The sequence below is a fragment of the Lepisma saccharinum genome, chromosome 2, assembly GCF_977018435.1.
Source record: "Lepisma saccharinum chromosome 2, izLepSacc3.1, whole genome shotgun sequence".
Classification (NCBI taxonomy): domain Eukaryota; kingdom Metazoa; phylum Arthropoda; class Insecta; order Zygentoma; family Lepismatidae; genus Lepisma; species Lepisma saccharinum.
In genome coordinates, this window is record NC_139230.1 from 26,036,245 (window position 1) to 26,051,523 (window position 15,279).

Sequence of the window (15,279 nt, forward strand, 5' to 3'; positions counted from 1 at the left end):
AAGGTTCCGGTTCTGCAGCGGAACCCATTAGAATTTATGGGTTTCTGGACCTTTAACAACCCTGCTTGTAAGTCCATCCTTTGGTTAAATCAAATTGGACCCTAGGTTCGATACCCGATGGGAGCATTCAGTGGTTATTAACGTACTTAAAATGTAAACCTAGTTAAGACTCAGCTGTATGTAAATTTAAAAGTATGAAATCAAAGATACGAGAGTCGACACATACTTACGAATGATGTGATTTTATCAAAAGCTCAGAATTGTTCGAAATCACTGCTTTAATCAAATCGAATTGTCCAATGCCTGGTTTTAATTTGCATTTCATTTGACATACGCGGCATAAAATTACCGAATAAATGTACTAATCCATTTCCATACAAGAGAGATTGAGCTGCATTTCATCCAAAACATTGAAATTGCCTTCTGGGTAAAAAATTCACGTGAACTGGACAGTAACTGCATTTAATGAAGGCTTTAAACTTTTATTAAAATTCTCATTCCATGCCGGGAAAATATATGTAGCGGTAAAACAAATACTAAAAAGGCAAAAAAAAAAAATACTTATATACAAGCTCGTTTTTATGACCGGGAGGAAGGGATAACCAATAAAGCAAGGTCAGTTAGTGCAATGCGAGAACGAAATGAGATGCTGGCTTCCTTCTCGCAACGTAAGCGGTTGCTGTGGTTCTTTTCAGTGTGGAGAAAGTTTTGAAGTGACGTCACTTTCTTCTACGGACATTGAACGATTCACTAGCACAGTGCTCATGTGGTGAGAGGGCTGCCAGCAACTCCAAGGCAACATGTCGCTTGTGGGAGAACAGAAAGAGTCTCCATACATAACATGTTCTCATTGCGGTGCAAGGTATGTTCCCTTTCTTTTTTGCCGTTCTGTTTACCGACCTTGAATTATATGTGCGGAGACCCGTGGCTAAAACGGTGACCCAGTTATGTTTTTTTAAAAAAATATTTTGGCACATTTCAAACGTCTCGTTCTTTTTGTTCATTTTGGGGGCTTTTTCAAAGCAATTTCTTCCCAGTGGAGCCCGCTTAGTAGGCGGAGGATCCACGTCCCCTCGGTGGTCGAATGCGTTAAGTGCTGGGTTCGTGACCTCTCCTGGGCCTCCCCGATGGCGTGGTGGAAACGTCGTCGCCTTGTAATCAAGGGGTCCCGGGTTCGATACCCGGTGGAGACAACATGGCACAGTAGTTCGGATCAAACTTTAAACTGTAGGTCCAGTCCCGATTAGCCTTACTGTGCATAAAGTGGACTTAAAACACAAAATCAATACCAATCATGACCTCTCCTCTGATAGACCCAAATTCGAGCCCTGGCATGGATGTTTGCGAATGTCCGTTCATCAATTTCATCAAACAACTTTCTTCGTCGTCACGATTAGACAAAATGCGACAAATCACGACTTCGAATAACAATGGAGGCCTAGGGATGTAGCCCCCCGAAGTCTCACCTCGATGGGGATCTGTTCTACGTTGCTTTTATTCTAAGTCCTAATCTGTTCGGGCGCTTGTAACTTGACAGTTCAGCTTGACGTTAATGCGGGCTCGTAACTACCGTAGTAAGGAGCTTGTGTGCATTAGCCTCAGCGTGTGCCGCGAAAGCTGTAGATTAGAAAGTAAATTTTAAACACACGCGCTAATCTAGACTTGAATCGATCATCTAGTAGATCGACTCATTCTTTGATAACAAAGCGACAACCTTAACCACTAAGGTATCCATGCATGTAGCACCGTGCCACGAAGTCACATTTAGGGGATGTGTGGGGGTAGGGCCCCACACATTCTAGATCACGGCCATTTTGCAGGTGATCGTGATCAACACGCTCCGGCCGCCTTTAGCCCCCAGGATTGCCACCAGGTACCCGTTGATTTGAGGCTGGGTGAGCTCCAGAGCTGCTTTATGCTGGGACAAGGCCGGAAAAATTTTGACAGATCATCCGCCCCGCAAACTGAACCCAGGTCTATGAAATGTGATACACTATAACGTTTAGTGCATACAATTGAAGCAGAAGTGATAATACAGTGAGCTGCGTAAGTCGCTATCCTTTGCAATGTTGGCATTGACTTTATTGTCGCGTCGCATCGAAGCGACTGCTGCTATCTGAACATTTTCTCGCTCCATTAACAGCCGCCAAAGAAAGACAAAGACAGCTGCCAGTTTCAGCTAAATTTGTGGCATTGAGTTGCTGTTAGTTAAATCAATACGCAACTTGTATTTTCGGGGTAGCGACTTAACGCCTATCCCTGCATAACATTGACCACATTTTGTGTGGGTTCGTTGAGGAATCGATTCAATAGATATTTCTAAAATTAATAACTTAACATTATAAGTTGAGAATCGAAAAAAAAAATATGCCCGACCCTGTGGCCGAGTGGTTAGCACATCGCGCTGCGACGCCAAGGGTCCCGGGTTCGAATCCTGGTCGGGCTTGGTTGTTTGTGAATGTCCATTCATCAATTTCATCATTTCATCACTCATCCCCATCTTCGCAAATTAGCCAAGAGGCACAAAACGCGAAGTAAAATAAACTAAATCAATCAATCAATCAATCGAAAAAAATATATATTTAGGAATAGCAGTGTTGCCTCACATTTGAGACTTTATGCACAGTTGATAAAACATTCGATGAGGTCAAGGAGAGCAAATGCAGTCTTTAAAGATGCCACGCTAGTCTAAGTTATAAAAACTTCACGCATGCTATTTTTGCCGAATTTTCTAAACTGTTCAGTTCCAAGAATCATGTTTCCAAAATAAAATTTCTCATCTCTAAAACGTTTTGGAGAATAAGCTTAGTTTGGCGCCAGGAAATGAACATTGCTTATATATTAATATTTAACATGATGTTCATGAACACAAAAAGCTGACGCATTTCTATAATCAAAACGACAAATGTTATACCACTGGAAAACAACCCATCAATTTTTCCTATCTTGGGATAGCAAAATTCAACGCAAGTAACCCTTGCTAATTGCTCTTAATAGTTTTCAAGCAGGATGTCTTATATTTCCATCTAATGTTAGGTTCTTTTTCAGTCTACTAATTGGCATGGCAGTATGAGCATTTCAAAAGTCTTGAACGTGCTAATCGTGCTAAAGTGCTGTAAATGTCTCCTTTGTAATTGAAGTTGTGTGAACAATCTGACTTTTGATACTCCAATTGCCACCAAATTAAAGACACACATGAATGAAAAGGTCACGATCGATTCATGTGTCTCTAATACTTCGTAAACGCAGAACCCAAAAGTGTCAATTGACACACATATGTTCACTACAATGACACATTAACGTGTATTAACTGCAAGTGATGCACTGTTTGGTGTGTGAAAATACACGCAGAAATGCATAGAAGGGCACTTCTATCAGCTGATGTTCCGTGTGATGCACCGAGAATGCATCAATTGGGAAGATCAGACAAGATAGTTTCAAAGATAAAATTTCACTTTTAATGCATCAATTGACAATCAATCTTTCCAGGTGAACAGCCTCTCGCGACCCGTTGTAATTTACGTTAGGGGCCGGCGGTTGAGAATCTCTGATTTAAACTAAGGTGACATGAGGCAAAGGTCGCTAGAAGCACACAAGCAAGTACACGTCCCTTAATCGGACTTCAGTCTTAAAAGTGTCATCGTGCTGAATTTCTTCTGAAATGCATTTCTTCTCAACAATGCATTTCTATACCATCAGCGATTCCCGTACAGTATATGTATTCTATACACACACACACAGGTATCTTGAGAGGCGTCATTTCAGATGCAAATTTCTTTCTGAGTTTCAGAGTTACAAATTCAAGTCATTTAGAAAAGGAATCCGGCTTGCGGTTACTGGTAGATCTTCCTAACCCACATTCATATACGTAACCAGCTGTCATAAATCATGATAATTGCCTTGTAATCAAGAGGTTCCGTGTTCGATACACGGTGGAGGCACATAGTGGTGAGGATCCCACTTTAAACTGTAGGTCCGGTTCCGGTTAGCCTTACTGTGCATAAAGTGGTCTTAAAACTCCAACTCAATCAATCAAATCATGAGAATTAACCCAAAAAGACAGATAAACGAGATTCATAAAGACGACGAATCGTGCTTTTCATAAAAGACTCCAAAGCGAAAAGAGCGATCACCACGATGACCGGAATCTCAGTTATTAAAGAAGACTTCGGCCCCCGGTTTTCTCCAACCTCTATAATTTAGGAGCGCCCTGCCCACAGAGCTGAACCAACATGCCCTTTGGCAAGTAGCCATCACGACCAAGTGTCATGCAGTTAATTGGAAAAATATTCTACATATTATGTGATAAATGTATCTCTACACAACTAGCCCAAGTTTGAGTAGAGGACCGACTCTTCTGGCATTTGCCACAACTGCCAGGTTACCAGCAAGGCGCTAATTGTTCATTACCTTTCAAAGTTTGAAGCACAGTTTCGTGTTATTTCATTTGAACGAAGTAATCTAGACTTGTATTTAGATATTTATACTGAACGAACACTATAAATTCAGGCTAAACATAAAAACATGAAAAATTTAAAACAAGCCATAAATAATTTTGGACAACAAGTTGGCGCGCTACTATCATAGTGCCGCCAGAAGTTTTTGTAGGGGAGGTCAGTGCGTTGATATAAAATTGAATATTATGATTCTTAAATACTAACTATAATAATTATAAACTACTAATATAAATAATATTTATGCCAAACTATAATTACTATCATTATTATAACATTAGAAGGAAACTCTTCTATTTGATACACAAGATTGACGAATATTTGGTGGGATGTTTTTATTCGTTTTTTACACGTATCACCCTTATTGAGATGCATAGTTATACTATTTTGTTACTATTACACACTTCATTCAAGAAAAGCTTTGGAAATTAGTGGGGACATTTTAGTCATTAAGTTTACGTTCTGTGACCTCTTGCACAAAAATTGAATTTCTGGAATTTTGAAAACTCATAGCAGCACTAATTCTTTAGATTAATTGGTAGAATAAGAAAACCCGGGGCTCTGGCCCCACTCCTGTATTTTCCACTCATTTCCTTCAGGTAACTCATATTCTTATGTATTCTTCTAGAATGACTGAACTTTATTTCTATTGTTGATTATCAACATAATAAGTTTATTGCTTTTGTAGACCTAATTGGAAATTAATAATTTTTGGGGTGGTCGACTGACTGGTTCGATCCTCCAACTACCGTGGCTACTTCAAATTTTATGTTCAAATAATGATCGTTTTTTTCATTTTTTCATACCCTCCATTTCCAGGTATGCTTTTAAAAGATTACCACATGTGTGCATAAAGTTGCTCTGAATAAACCTTCGTATGTTGCGACAGTACTGTGAAGAGAATTTAAGATTTGGCTCATAGTCATATTAAAAAATAGTTCGAGTCAACGTATATTACTAGTAGGTACGTTGGCACCGAACTTCAACAATCATTTGAAATATTATCTCTCAGAAGGAACAATGGGAAGATTTAGAACAATTCTTGTTTTGTATATTCGTGCATTTTCTTTAAACTAGTTCTTGCATAAGGTTCAGAGTGGTTAGTACTTTTCGTAATCATGTTATAAAACCTAAAGTGTTCTAAGAAATAAAGAGTTCAATTGGAAACGACCACGTAACGGTTCATTGCAAAATCATTTTAAACATTGAATTTCTTACATCCTCCAAGTTAAATTGACCCTGGAGAAAATAATTTGAATTTCATTGGCTGCTCATTTCTATTTGAAAATTAAGAGCTATTTACATGACATGGCTTTACAACTTTCAGAATGCAGAATAAACTTATTAGTTTATTAACACCGAGATGAGAAACACACATACGCACCCCTCCCCCCACACGCATGTAATATGAAGGAACGCTAATTTCTCTCTTCTCGCTCTCTTTTGTTATATGCTTCTCTCTCTCTGTGTGTGTGTGCGTGTGTGTGTTATCGCACGTGCGTAAAAGGCAGTTCAGCTCTATACATAATTTGTCGTGAGAGATTTAACTAGTGGCCATAATTGTGCATTGTTTTTAGGAGAAATTTTGTATCTAAAGACTGAAATCTCACAACGTCAGTTTTTAAATTAATACCTTAAAATTACATATAATTATAGTTAGTTTAATTCAGACGGTAATGAAAAATTATCTGTTGAATTATGTTTATTACATGAAAAGTGTATGCAGTTTGAAGAAACCATATCTGGTAACCTCATCACTTATGTTAGTACTCAGTATAGAAAGACTTTTCTGAAACTACAGACCAACAATTGACATCAAAATTGTTTCCATCAATTGAATTGTTTCTCTCCCCTTCGTTGATTCTAACAAATCTCTTTAATCCTTTCCAAAGATTTTTTTATTGGATTCAGGTCAGAGCTGTTAACTGACCATTCAAGAAGCCTAACTTTTCTGAAATCACTTTTGCACACGGCAGCAACATGATATATTTTTGCATGCACGTAGCCAGGGGGAGAGCTCATGGGCTGAAGCCCCCCTCCCCGAAATCCTACAAATATCTAATTTAAATTGTGTATAGTGGTAATTATTTTTAATTCCTTAGCACGATTAAACATGTTGTGCAATTTGGTGTAATCTACTGAGAAATTCATCTTCAAAGCTTCTACCCCCGCCACACACACACACACACTTTTTCACCTTCAGATGGCGACTGCTTATGAGGAATGAGCCATTCTCCCCCGCGAAATAAAATTCTGGCTACGGGCCTGTTTTTCTATGAAGTATTTTGGATGAGTAGCTTTGAGCATTGTTTCGTGTAGTTTCGCTACAATTTTCGTGCATCAACAAATAAGCTAGTGAGTCTACATATTGCACTGCATGCTCCTTTATAATTACTAAATATACGCTAGTCTGGCCAGCTCCTTCTTGGCATTGTATTTGGTTGGCATGGGGTAATGGTGGTGCACATGGACGTCCGCAGGATTTTTCGCAAGGAGAGGCAAGCAAGGTATTTTTTTTCAGGGCGGGGTAAACTAGGCATATTTCCTTGCATAGTGTTGTTGCTCTTTCAAGAAACACTTCTTAAGATTGAAGCTATCATGTTCCTGCAACATCCTTCCAATAATTAACATAAATTACTGTGACTGAAGTGAAATATATACGTTTATGGTAATATCCATTTTCCAGAGGGGAGCATGCCTCACTCTTCCGGTCGCCTCTGGTGGTGCTTTGCAACACTTGCAAAGTGCGTATGATTGAATACACCTGTAGTTATAGACAGTCACGTAGCCTGATAATGTTCGCACGAGCACGCGAACAGCCATGGAATATATTTTAAATTGCGTATACATTAAAGGCACACACGCGTATTTATTCGCAAAAATACTATGTTTTATGTTCTAGTATATACACACAAATTATGATGCTACTACTTTCACGTTTGATAATTTCCCTAAGTAGTTGGTTACACTGGCCCTCTCGTTGTTCATCGAACGCGTTCAACACAATTGCTGTTCGTTTTGCATAAAACTGACAGCTAAGGGACTGTTGGCCACTATACCCCGAAGATGTTCACTTCGCAGTGCGAACCGGAATACGTTTTCACATTCGACACGAGTGCAGCCCATACAAAGGTCCTTTGCCCTTCCTACCTCAATGGGTACGCTACGTAGTTGCCAACATAGTGACAAGTCGCTAAACTTGGAAGATTTCAAATTCCAGCTGGTGCTGAAATTCACGGAATATCGGCGAGTGACTTTCTGGCAAATTTAGGTGTTCTTTAGAAACTAGTCTGCTTGAGTTACATAATATCTTACCAGGTTTTTATATGTTTTGCGCATTCGCCTCTGAATAGCCATTCAGACCTGTGCATTTTTTAAAAAATGCGTATTGCATTTAAACATCTGCACCCTAATCGACTCTTTTCATATGAAAGTAACTCTCAGCAACTTAAATTGCAAAGAAAAAGGCCGTTCTTTTGTTTTCCGTGTTTATTTTTAAGAGGTAACAACGTTCCGAATTTACCTTGTTTGAATTTTTGTTAGTCCACTTTATGCACATAAAGGCTAATCGGGATTGGACCTACAGTTTATAATGGGGTTCCGAATCACTATGTGCCTCCACCGGGTATGGAACCCGGGACCCCTTGAGTACAATGCGACAACTATACTATCAGGGAGGGCCTGTTCTGAATTTACCGGTTGTAGGGAACGACGGACGTGCTTTCAATACTGAGTGCAGTTTGTATGGGCCTGGTAAAAGCAAACTATTGTAGGTGGCAGCACCCTTGTTGTGTCCCAACGCTTTTGATGGGCAATTGTTCTCCCATTTAAATACATGGGAAATTTAATGCTGAACGTGCTGCTATTACATTAAATTGCAAGTTTAATTTCATATTAACCTCAGAAATTATGTCTGAACATGATAGATAAATAATCAGTGCTGTGAAACTAAGAATTTTAATAAGACGATCGTCAACAAAAGAAAATATATTGGAACTCAAAAAAGCCTTAAAATTTGCACAGCACTTGTTTACGTCACTTGCAGTTTTCACAATTTAAGTGCTTTATTCTTGTGAATCTGGTAAAGAATTATACATAATAATTCCATGCGACTGTTCTTTAATTTTTATAGTTGTTAAATAACCGATTCCTTTTTATCATACTTTTCCTCATGGCTATTAAATATGGTTCACTAATTTATGGAGAAGAATAGTTATTACAAAAATATTTTATTTTCTGTTTCATGTCTTGCAACCTCTAGGGCTTTCTTATTTACAGGAATTTTAAAATTGTTGTAACTCAAAACAAAAAGGACGAAAGTTCGGGGGGGGAGGGGAATGTCTGCTTAATACAAAGAAAACATATGTTAATATTAAGTTATCGGATAGGGCATAGTGTATAATAATAAATATCATGCGCGTACTCACTTAATACATTTTTTTTTGTAATTTGGGGAGTTTCTCAGATTCCTACTCCCACCGTTGAATTACACATACTCGCAAGTCACAAGAGGAAACATAATAGGGTAGCGTAAAAATCTAATTTTTTATAGATCCATGACAGCTAAGAACGACCAGAATTACGTCAAGTTTAGTGCTCTTTGTGCATAAACACACTATATTTAGCCCGTCTGCGCTACCCTGCCGTTGCGCTTTAATATATTAATTCTTAGGTTCAAGGGAACATAATTTTCCATAATCTTGAAGGTTTGCTAAACACATTTTTGTTATCGATTTACACGAGAAATTCTTACATTTCTTGAAAATAACGTTTGAATAGCCATCCTATCGCGCTCCAATGTAAAGCTTAGGGCAACCAGATGACGAACGAAATTCTTTCGGGAAACAACAGCCTCTAGCGGAAAAGATTGGCAATTAACAGCCCCATTAACGTGGGGTCCCTGAAATAAAAAGTAGATTGCGTCTGAACATAACTGAGATTGCATGTTACACGAATTATTATTTATTTTGAATAGTCATTGCTTATTATAAATAACTTAATTGAATTTAAAATCTTGTATTTTTCAATATAGCTTGAATGTTTTGGGAAAATTCTCACTTTTCAACTGCAGATGTATTTGCACAAAGGAGGATGATTAAATCTGGATTCAATATCAAAATCGTATTGCGAATACCCGAATATGAATGGCACGCGACGCCACTGGTTTTATGATTCCAAACCCTCTACCGATCTCTTTAAAAACCATGGAGGAAGGACGCTTCAACGCACAGACACACAAGATGGTGCGCGTGCCTCGCTCTGATGCACACATACACTTTGATTTACGGCGACGCACACCACTTTCACTGTTTTGTTTTGGTCATTCTAACGACGATATATAAGAGAAGGCAATGCAACTGATTTAGCAGAAAGTATCAAGAGTGTTTTCAGCCGTCTGAACCTTCAACTGAATGTTGAACAGAAGCAACAAGTGGGCCGTTGAAAACACTGCACACTCAATTCAAAATGCAGCAACTTCCAAAACGTTTTCCAAAATATCCAACTCCTTTGAAGTGAATCGTGCTGGGAGAGGTCCACTCAGACCCACAAAGGACTCTTGAAAGTGAGACGAGAAGAAAAGCTTTCCGACATTCTATGAAGCTCTCCTGTGGAAGACAAGGCTCAAAGCGATGAAATACGAGGAAAAGAGAAATTACTAAAGCAAAAAGTAGCCTTAAATCAGTTGAGCACACCTTGGAAACTTCAAGCAAGAAGGACTAAAGAGAGAAATAATAAGGGAAGAATAGTTCCAGAAGAATATTCAAATTGTGACAATGACGATGACGTACAGAGGTCCTGCCATAACCGATTCCACACTGCCCACTTTGAAAGCTGGAAATGAAACCTTTATTTTTATGAATCTGGTTGAGATAATGAATTGTAGTTTAGATGTGTTTCAAATGGTGAATGGTATCATAAAAAATAATCTGGTAGTATTCCTGGAAATTATTTTTCTCAATTCTGCACATTAGTATGGGATTTCCCGCTATTTATGAGTTTTATGCAACAATTGGCTTGTTAGAATAATAAATCTTGCATTTGGGCTTTCGATTGGTTGGTTGATTAGTTTTACGTTGTTTTCATACCAAGTTTCGGTTTACACTAGATAAAATGAGACTTTTGGTTTCTTGTGGTGTGAAATAAAATAAGGTGACGATAATTTAAGGCGATAAATAATTAGCGAGGCAAGATGAAGAATGTTCTGTAACCTTGTTATTGATAATAGCACGCATCCAATGTCGCGTACAGGGGCTCGAGCCACACCTCCCAAGGAAATGTTTACACTAGATAAAATTTGGTTTTTGTCTTCTTCAATAATGACGATAACTTAAGGAGGGAAGTAATTGTCGACGCAAGACTGAGAATGTTCTATAACCATATTATTGTTAATAGCACGTATCCAGGTGGGGATGAGGGGGCTCGAGGTCCCCCACCTCAAGGAAATTTTTCAGTCTACACTAGATAAAATTAGATTTTTTGTCTTAGTGAATAATGTGACGATAATTTAAGGAGAGAAATAATTATTAAGGCAAGATGAAGAATGTTTTATAACCCTGTTGTTCATGATATTGCATGTAAACTTTTCTTGCGCTTTCGGTGTTGTCGCAGCGAAAATGAGCATTATGTAAAGACTTGTCAGCATTTGGAAGCTCCACAACAAAGGTAGCGTCACAAGTAGGACGATTCGTTGTAATTTTTAATCTCTGGAAAGCGCGAGAGGGAACGTTCTTCAATAAGAGAAGAAGTCGAACTACTGGAAATATTAACGAATCGTTTTACTTACGGAATGTTCTAGAATATAATGAGAATATAAAAACGCGGATTAAATTTCCCGGTTGCTTTAAAACAACAGAATCGGTTAATGAGACTTCAGGGGTAAGTGTAACAGTTCATACAGTCAATTAGTGATCAGTAAGTGTCCATTGGTAGCTTTATAAGATCTAGTGATTCGAAAATGAAATTAACTAAATACAATAAAGTAACGAAGTCTACTACTAGTTCCAGTTAAGGTCCAAAGCTGAAGAAATTGACGACAGCGGAACTTCCGGAGCCTCAGTGTAGTGCTAGTTCAGGTCGAGGGCCGAAGAGATCAATGGGGGTCTCTCTCTCTCTCTCTCTCTCTCTCTCTCTCTAAAGTGAATATTTCAGCAGTACCGGGTATAGGAGCGGTTTATTACAAAAATAAATAAACTGCACGGATCAACTGAAAATGAAAGTATTGAGTAATGATTTAATTGTGCCCGGACCAAATTTCGTGTATGCAGTCTGATAATTTCATGGCACAAAAAATACTTTTGTTTAAGCCTACTAGATTCGACACACACTCAAACACTTAACTACCATAAAGAGACAGCCGAAAATTTTATGAATGTCGAGAAGAGAAACCAATGCATATGTAGGGGAAGGTGGGGTAAGATCGGGTAGTGGGGTAAGATCGGGTAGTGAGGTAAGATCGGGTAGTGGGGTAAAACCGGGTACCTCGGTTCTGGCGTCATTAGTTATCCTCTCTAGCGGACAGATTGTGAACTACACACCACTAGTCAAGAAGAAGGAGCGGCCACATTGGCGTGTTGTGGCTGTTGAATTCACGTCGTCTGTGTAGGAGAGTTTGTTTTACGATGTCATCTCTCTAATGTTCTTTTGTTTTTAAACCATCCTTATTTAATAGTCATTACAGTTATAAAACACTCTTTAGTCCAGCTTATTATATGTTTACTAAGGATTTATACCTTAACAAACAATACGGATTTAGTCCAATAGTAGCGTGGTTCTGTTTAGTTTTTATAACCTCTGCACTCGGGTTAAGACCGGGTACGCCGAGCGGGGAAAGACCGGCCACTACCCATCATTGCCCCATCATTTAAGACTAAATTATATTTTTTGTAATGATGTATTTTCTAACTCGGAACAAGGAGAAGGGTGGATCCAATGTGGAAAGTGTCTTGGCTGGGCCCACGAAAGCTGCAGTGGAGCGGAGGAAGAAAAAAAACTACTTTACTTGCGATTTCTGTAACTAATATTCTTGAATTGTTCAGCTAAGGCATGAACCAACTTGTCATAGGCATAAAATAAATATTTCTGCTACTTTTCCACTGAAAATCTGGTTTTTCTATTTTCCCATAAAGTTAACATATTTGACTTTTTTCAGAAAACAATCATTGATAAAAAAAAAGTAGTGCAACTATGACTTTTCAGGAATGATATATAGTGTACTCAGTTAAACAATGCATATTTTACTTAAATCTGACAAACTGTAGGTCGAATAGTTTAGCTCCAGCAAGCCTTCGAGTGTTAGCTACCCGGTCTTACCCCACTTTCCCCTAGACATTTTAGCGCGGAAATTGCAGGTTCTAGCAGGATTCGAATCAGGACTCTGGCATACCGTGCCATTGCTCTACCAACTGAGCCAGCCACCGAGTCACCCTCGACTTCGACTGATTTTTTGCTAAAATGTCTACATAGCACATGTCCTGTGTAGCTATGTCAAATCGTAAGATGTTGCCTGTATAATAAACAAGCACAGAATGAAGGAGAAAGACGAAAACTGAGATGCATTCCCAACTGTTGAGGAGACATTTTACTTCTGTAATCAACACAAGCTGCCGTTTCGAGGTGACGATGACAGTGGCCTACTAAGGGAAATTTCACACAGTGTCGCCTGAGGATTTCACAAGTCGAACGTAGGTTTGTGCGGCCATTTGTGTTGCTACGGTGTGAAACGTTGCTGTTGATTGGTTCATTCCAAACGACATGTATCGCGTGTCCCTTCGATCTGAAATCTTCCTAAGTCTTGAAGATCCAAGTCGCAAGGATGGAAAATTAGGGATTTGTTAAGATTAGGTGCGATGGCAGGCGACAGCACCCTAAAGGATAATATCCCAACCTGCAGGAAGAACGCATCAGTCTCCAATACGAAATGATAAAAACGTATGGTGAGTTGATTTTAAAAAAATGTGTCCGAGATAAAGAGTGCCGTGCCTTGGATTTTCGGAAGGGTTACGCATACTGTTTTTGGGGGTTAGTCCTCATTTTGCCATCTTTTCCTGTCTTTGACGTTCTTTTTTTAAGGAATACTGGGTCAAATGGGGTTATGACCCCACCAACCCTCCCTTGGGCAAGCCACTGGAGATAAGTGAATGAGCATTTGTTCATATTGGGAAAAGAAACATTAGATGTGATGAGAACGGAAGGGTTTTCATTGTGCATTAATTATTTCGTGGTCCAGCTGTATTCGAGAAGACTTTCTTTGTTTCGTTTCGATATGTGATTAGACTGCGAAAGCTGTGACAAACAATTTTGAACACTTGCGAATGCTTAGGCCTGAATATGAACAATGTGGTGGGTTTCGGCTTTGATCAGAGCTGCCAAACATGGGAGGACACATCAGTGGTGTTCAGGCTCGAATCAGAGAGAAATATTCGAGAACTGTCTGCGTTCGCAACCCACAGTTTGAATTTCGCATTGTCGAGTGGATTGTCCATTCCGTGCATGTATAACAGCTTCTTAAAAACACTCAAAGACACCATAGATTCTTTGATGCCTGATAGGAAATGGACAAACACACATACTGAGATGGTTCCGGTACACAATGTTAATACATGGAAACAGAGGAGTCGAGTGGTAAAAAATGTTCCGATTTCACGTTCGGATTAAATTGGCAGCCTTAAACAGTGGCGACGATTTACGAGACAGTTGCACCCCATTTTCTTGCCTCCGCACCAAGAGAAAGTAAACTTTCCTTGCATCCCCCTTTCGGAACCCAATCGCCACCACTGGTTTTAAACATACACTTGAGAGGTTCTATCTATGCCCCTTTAAAAGATGGTGTTCAGCCCCCCCCCCCCCCCCCGAAAGGAATTCCTGGATACGTGCCTGCGTGGATGCTTACAATATTTTTGTAAAAACGTTTAAAGTAAACTGTTGGTTTAACTACAGGTTAAAGTTGCAGCAAGTTGGAAAGGCTGAAAACTGGAGAGAGAATATAGCAATAGAAATGCTCAGTACGAAGGCAAATAAACTAGAATAGGAAATAGGACTGAGATAGAAAGACGGAAATGTTAAAAGAAAGAACGGCGTGGGGACGGGGGGAAATTATACTCCATCATTTGAGCCCCCTCTGTTGACTGCCATGGTACTATTCGGCACATTATCCACAAGGTTTCACACTGTTGGACGCTAAATGTAAACAATCTGCGGTTTCCTTCAATTCTTTACTTGTGATTCTTTTGTTTAGACTTTAGCGGCATTCATCAGCAATATTTATTTATATTTATTTATTTATTTTCACCTATAACAGGGCTTTGGCTCAAATTACAATAGGCTTACATACATTACAAACAATTCAAAAATTACTATTTCAACAATATAAAACAAAAGGAGAAGAAAGAGAGCAAAACTACACTAATCATTGCGTAAAGAATACTAGAACAAATTTTACAGAAAACATAAATCTAAAAATCACATTTACAGAAGTAGCTATAACTAGATACATATCTATATGCAGTCATTCATAACTATACACATGTATAGACTCATATATAAACAAATATACACACATACGGACATAATTATATTTACAAATATACCCATGTACACAGAACCATGTATAATTGTTTAGGAGTGTAATTTGTTCATAATGTTCTTTGAAGGACAGACAGGAACTGCTTGAATGGGATAGCAAAATCCAAGTCTCCACCGTTTCTATTTGATTGTGTTTAATACATAGTCTTAGAATGGGCGAATTCTGGTGTACTGTTGAGTGGTATTTGCCATAATAATAAGGCTGCCTGAACCGTAACATATCCTTAGCATTAAAATTTAATGT

The 15,279-nt window shown here is 38.8% G+C and overlaps 1 protein-coding gene across 1 annotated transcript in view; it reads left to right on the forward strand.

Annotated features, from left to right (window-relative positions):
* Positions 1 to 775: 775 nt before the first annotated feature.
* The window catches only part of LOC145984382 (uncharacterized), a 161,700-nt gene continuing 147,196 nt past the window's right edge, over positions 776 to 15,279 (forward strand). The window contains exon 1 of the mRNA XM_083118044.1: positions 776 to 862. Within this exon, the coding sequence (XP_082974170.1) occupies positions 801 to 862 (62 nt within the window). The 5' untranslated portion in view covers positions 776 to 800. The remainder of the gene's footprint in view (positions 863 to 15,279) is intronic.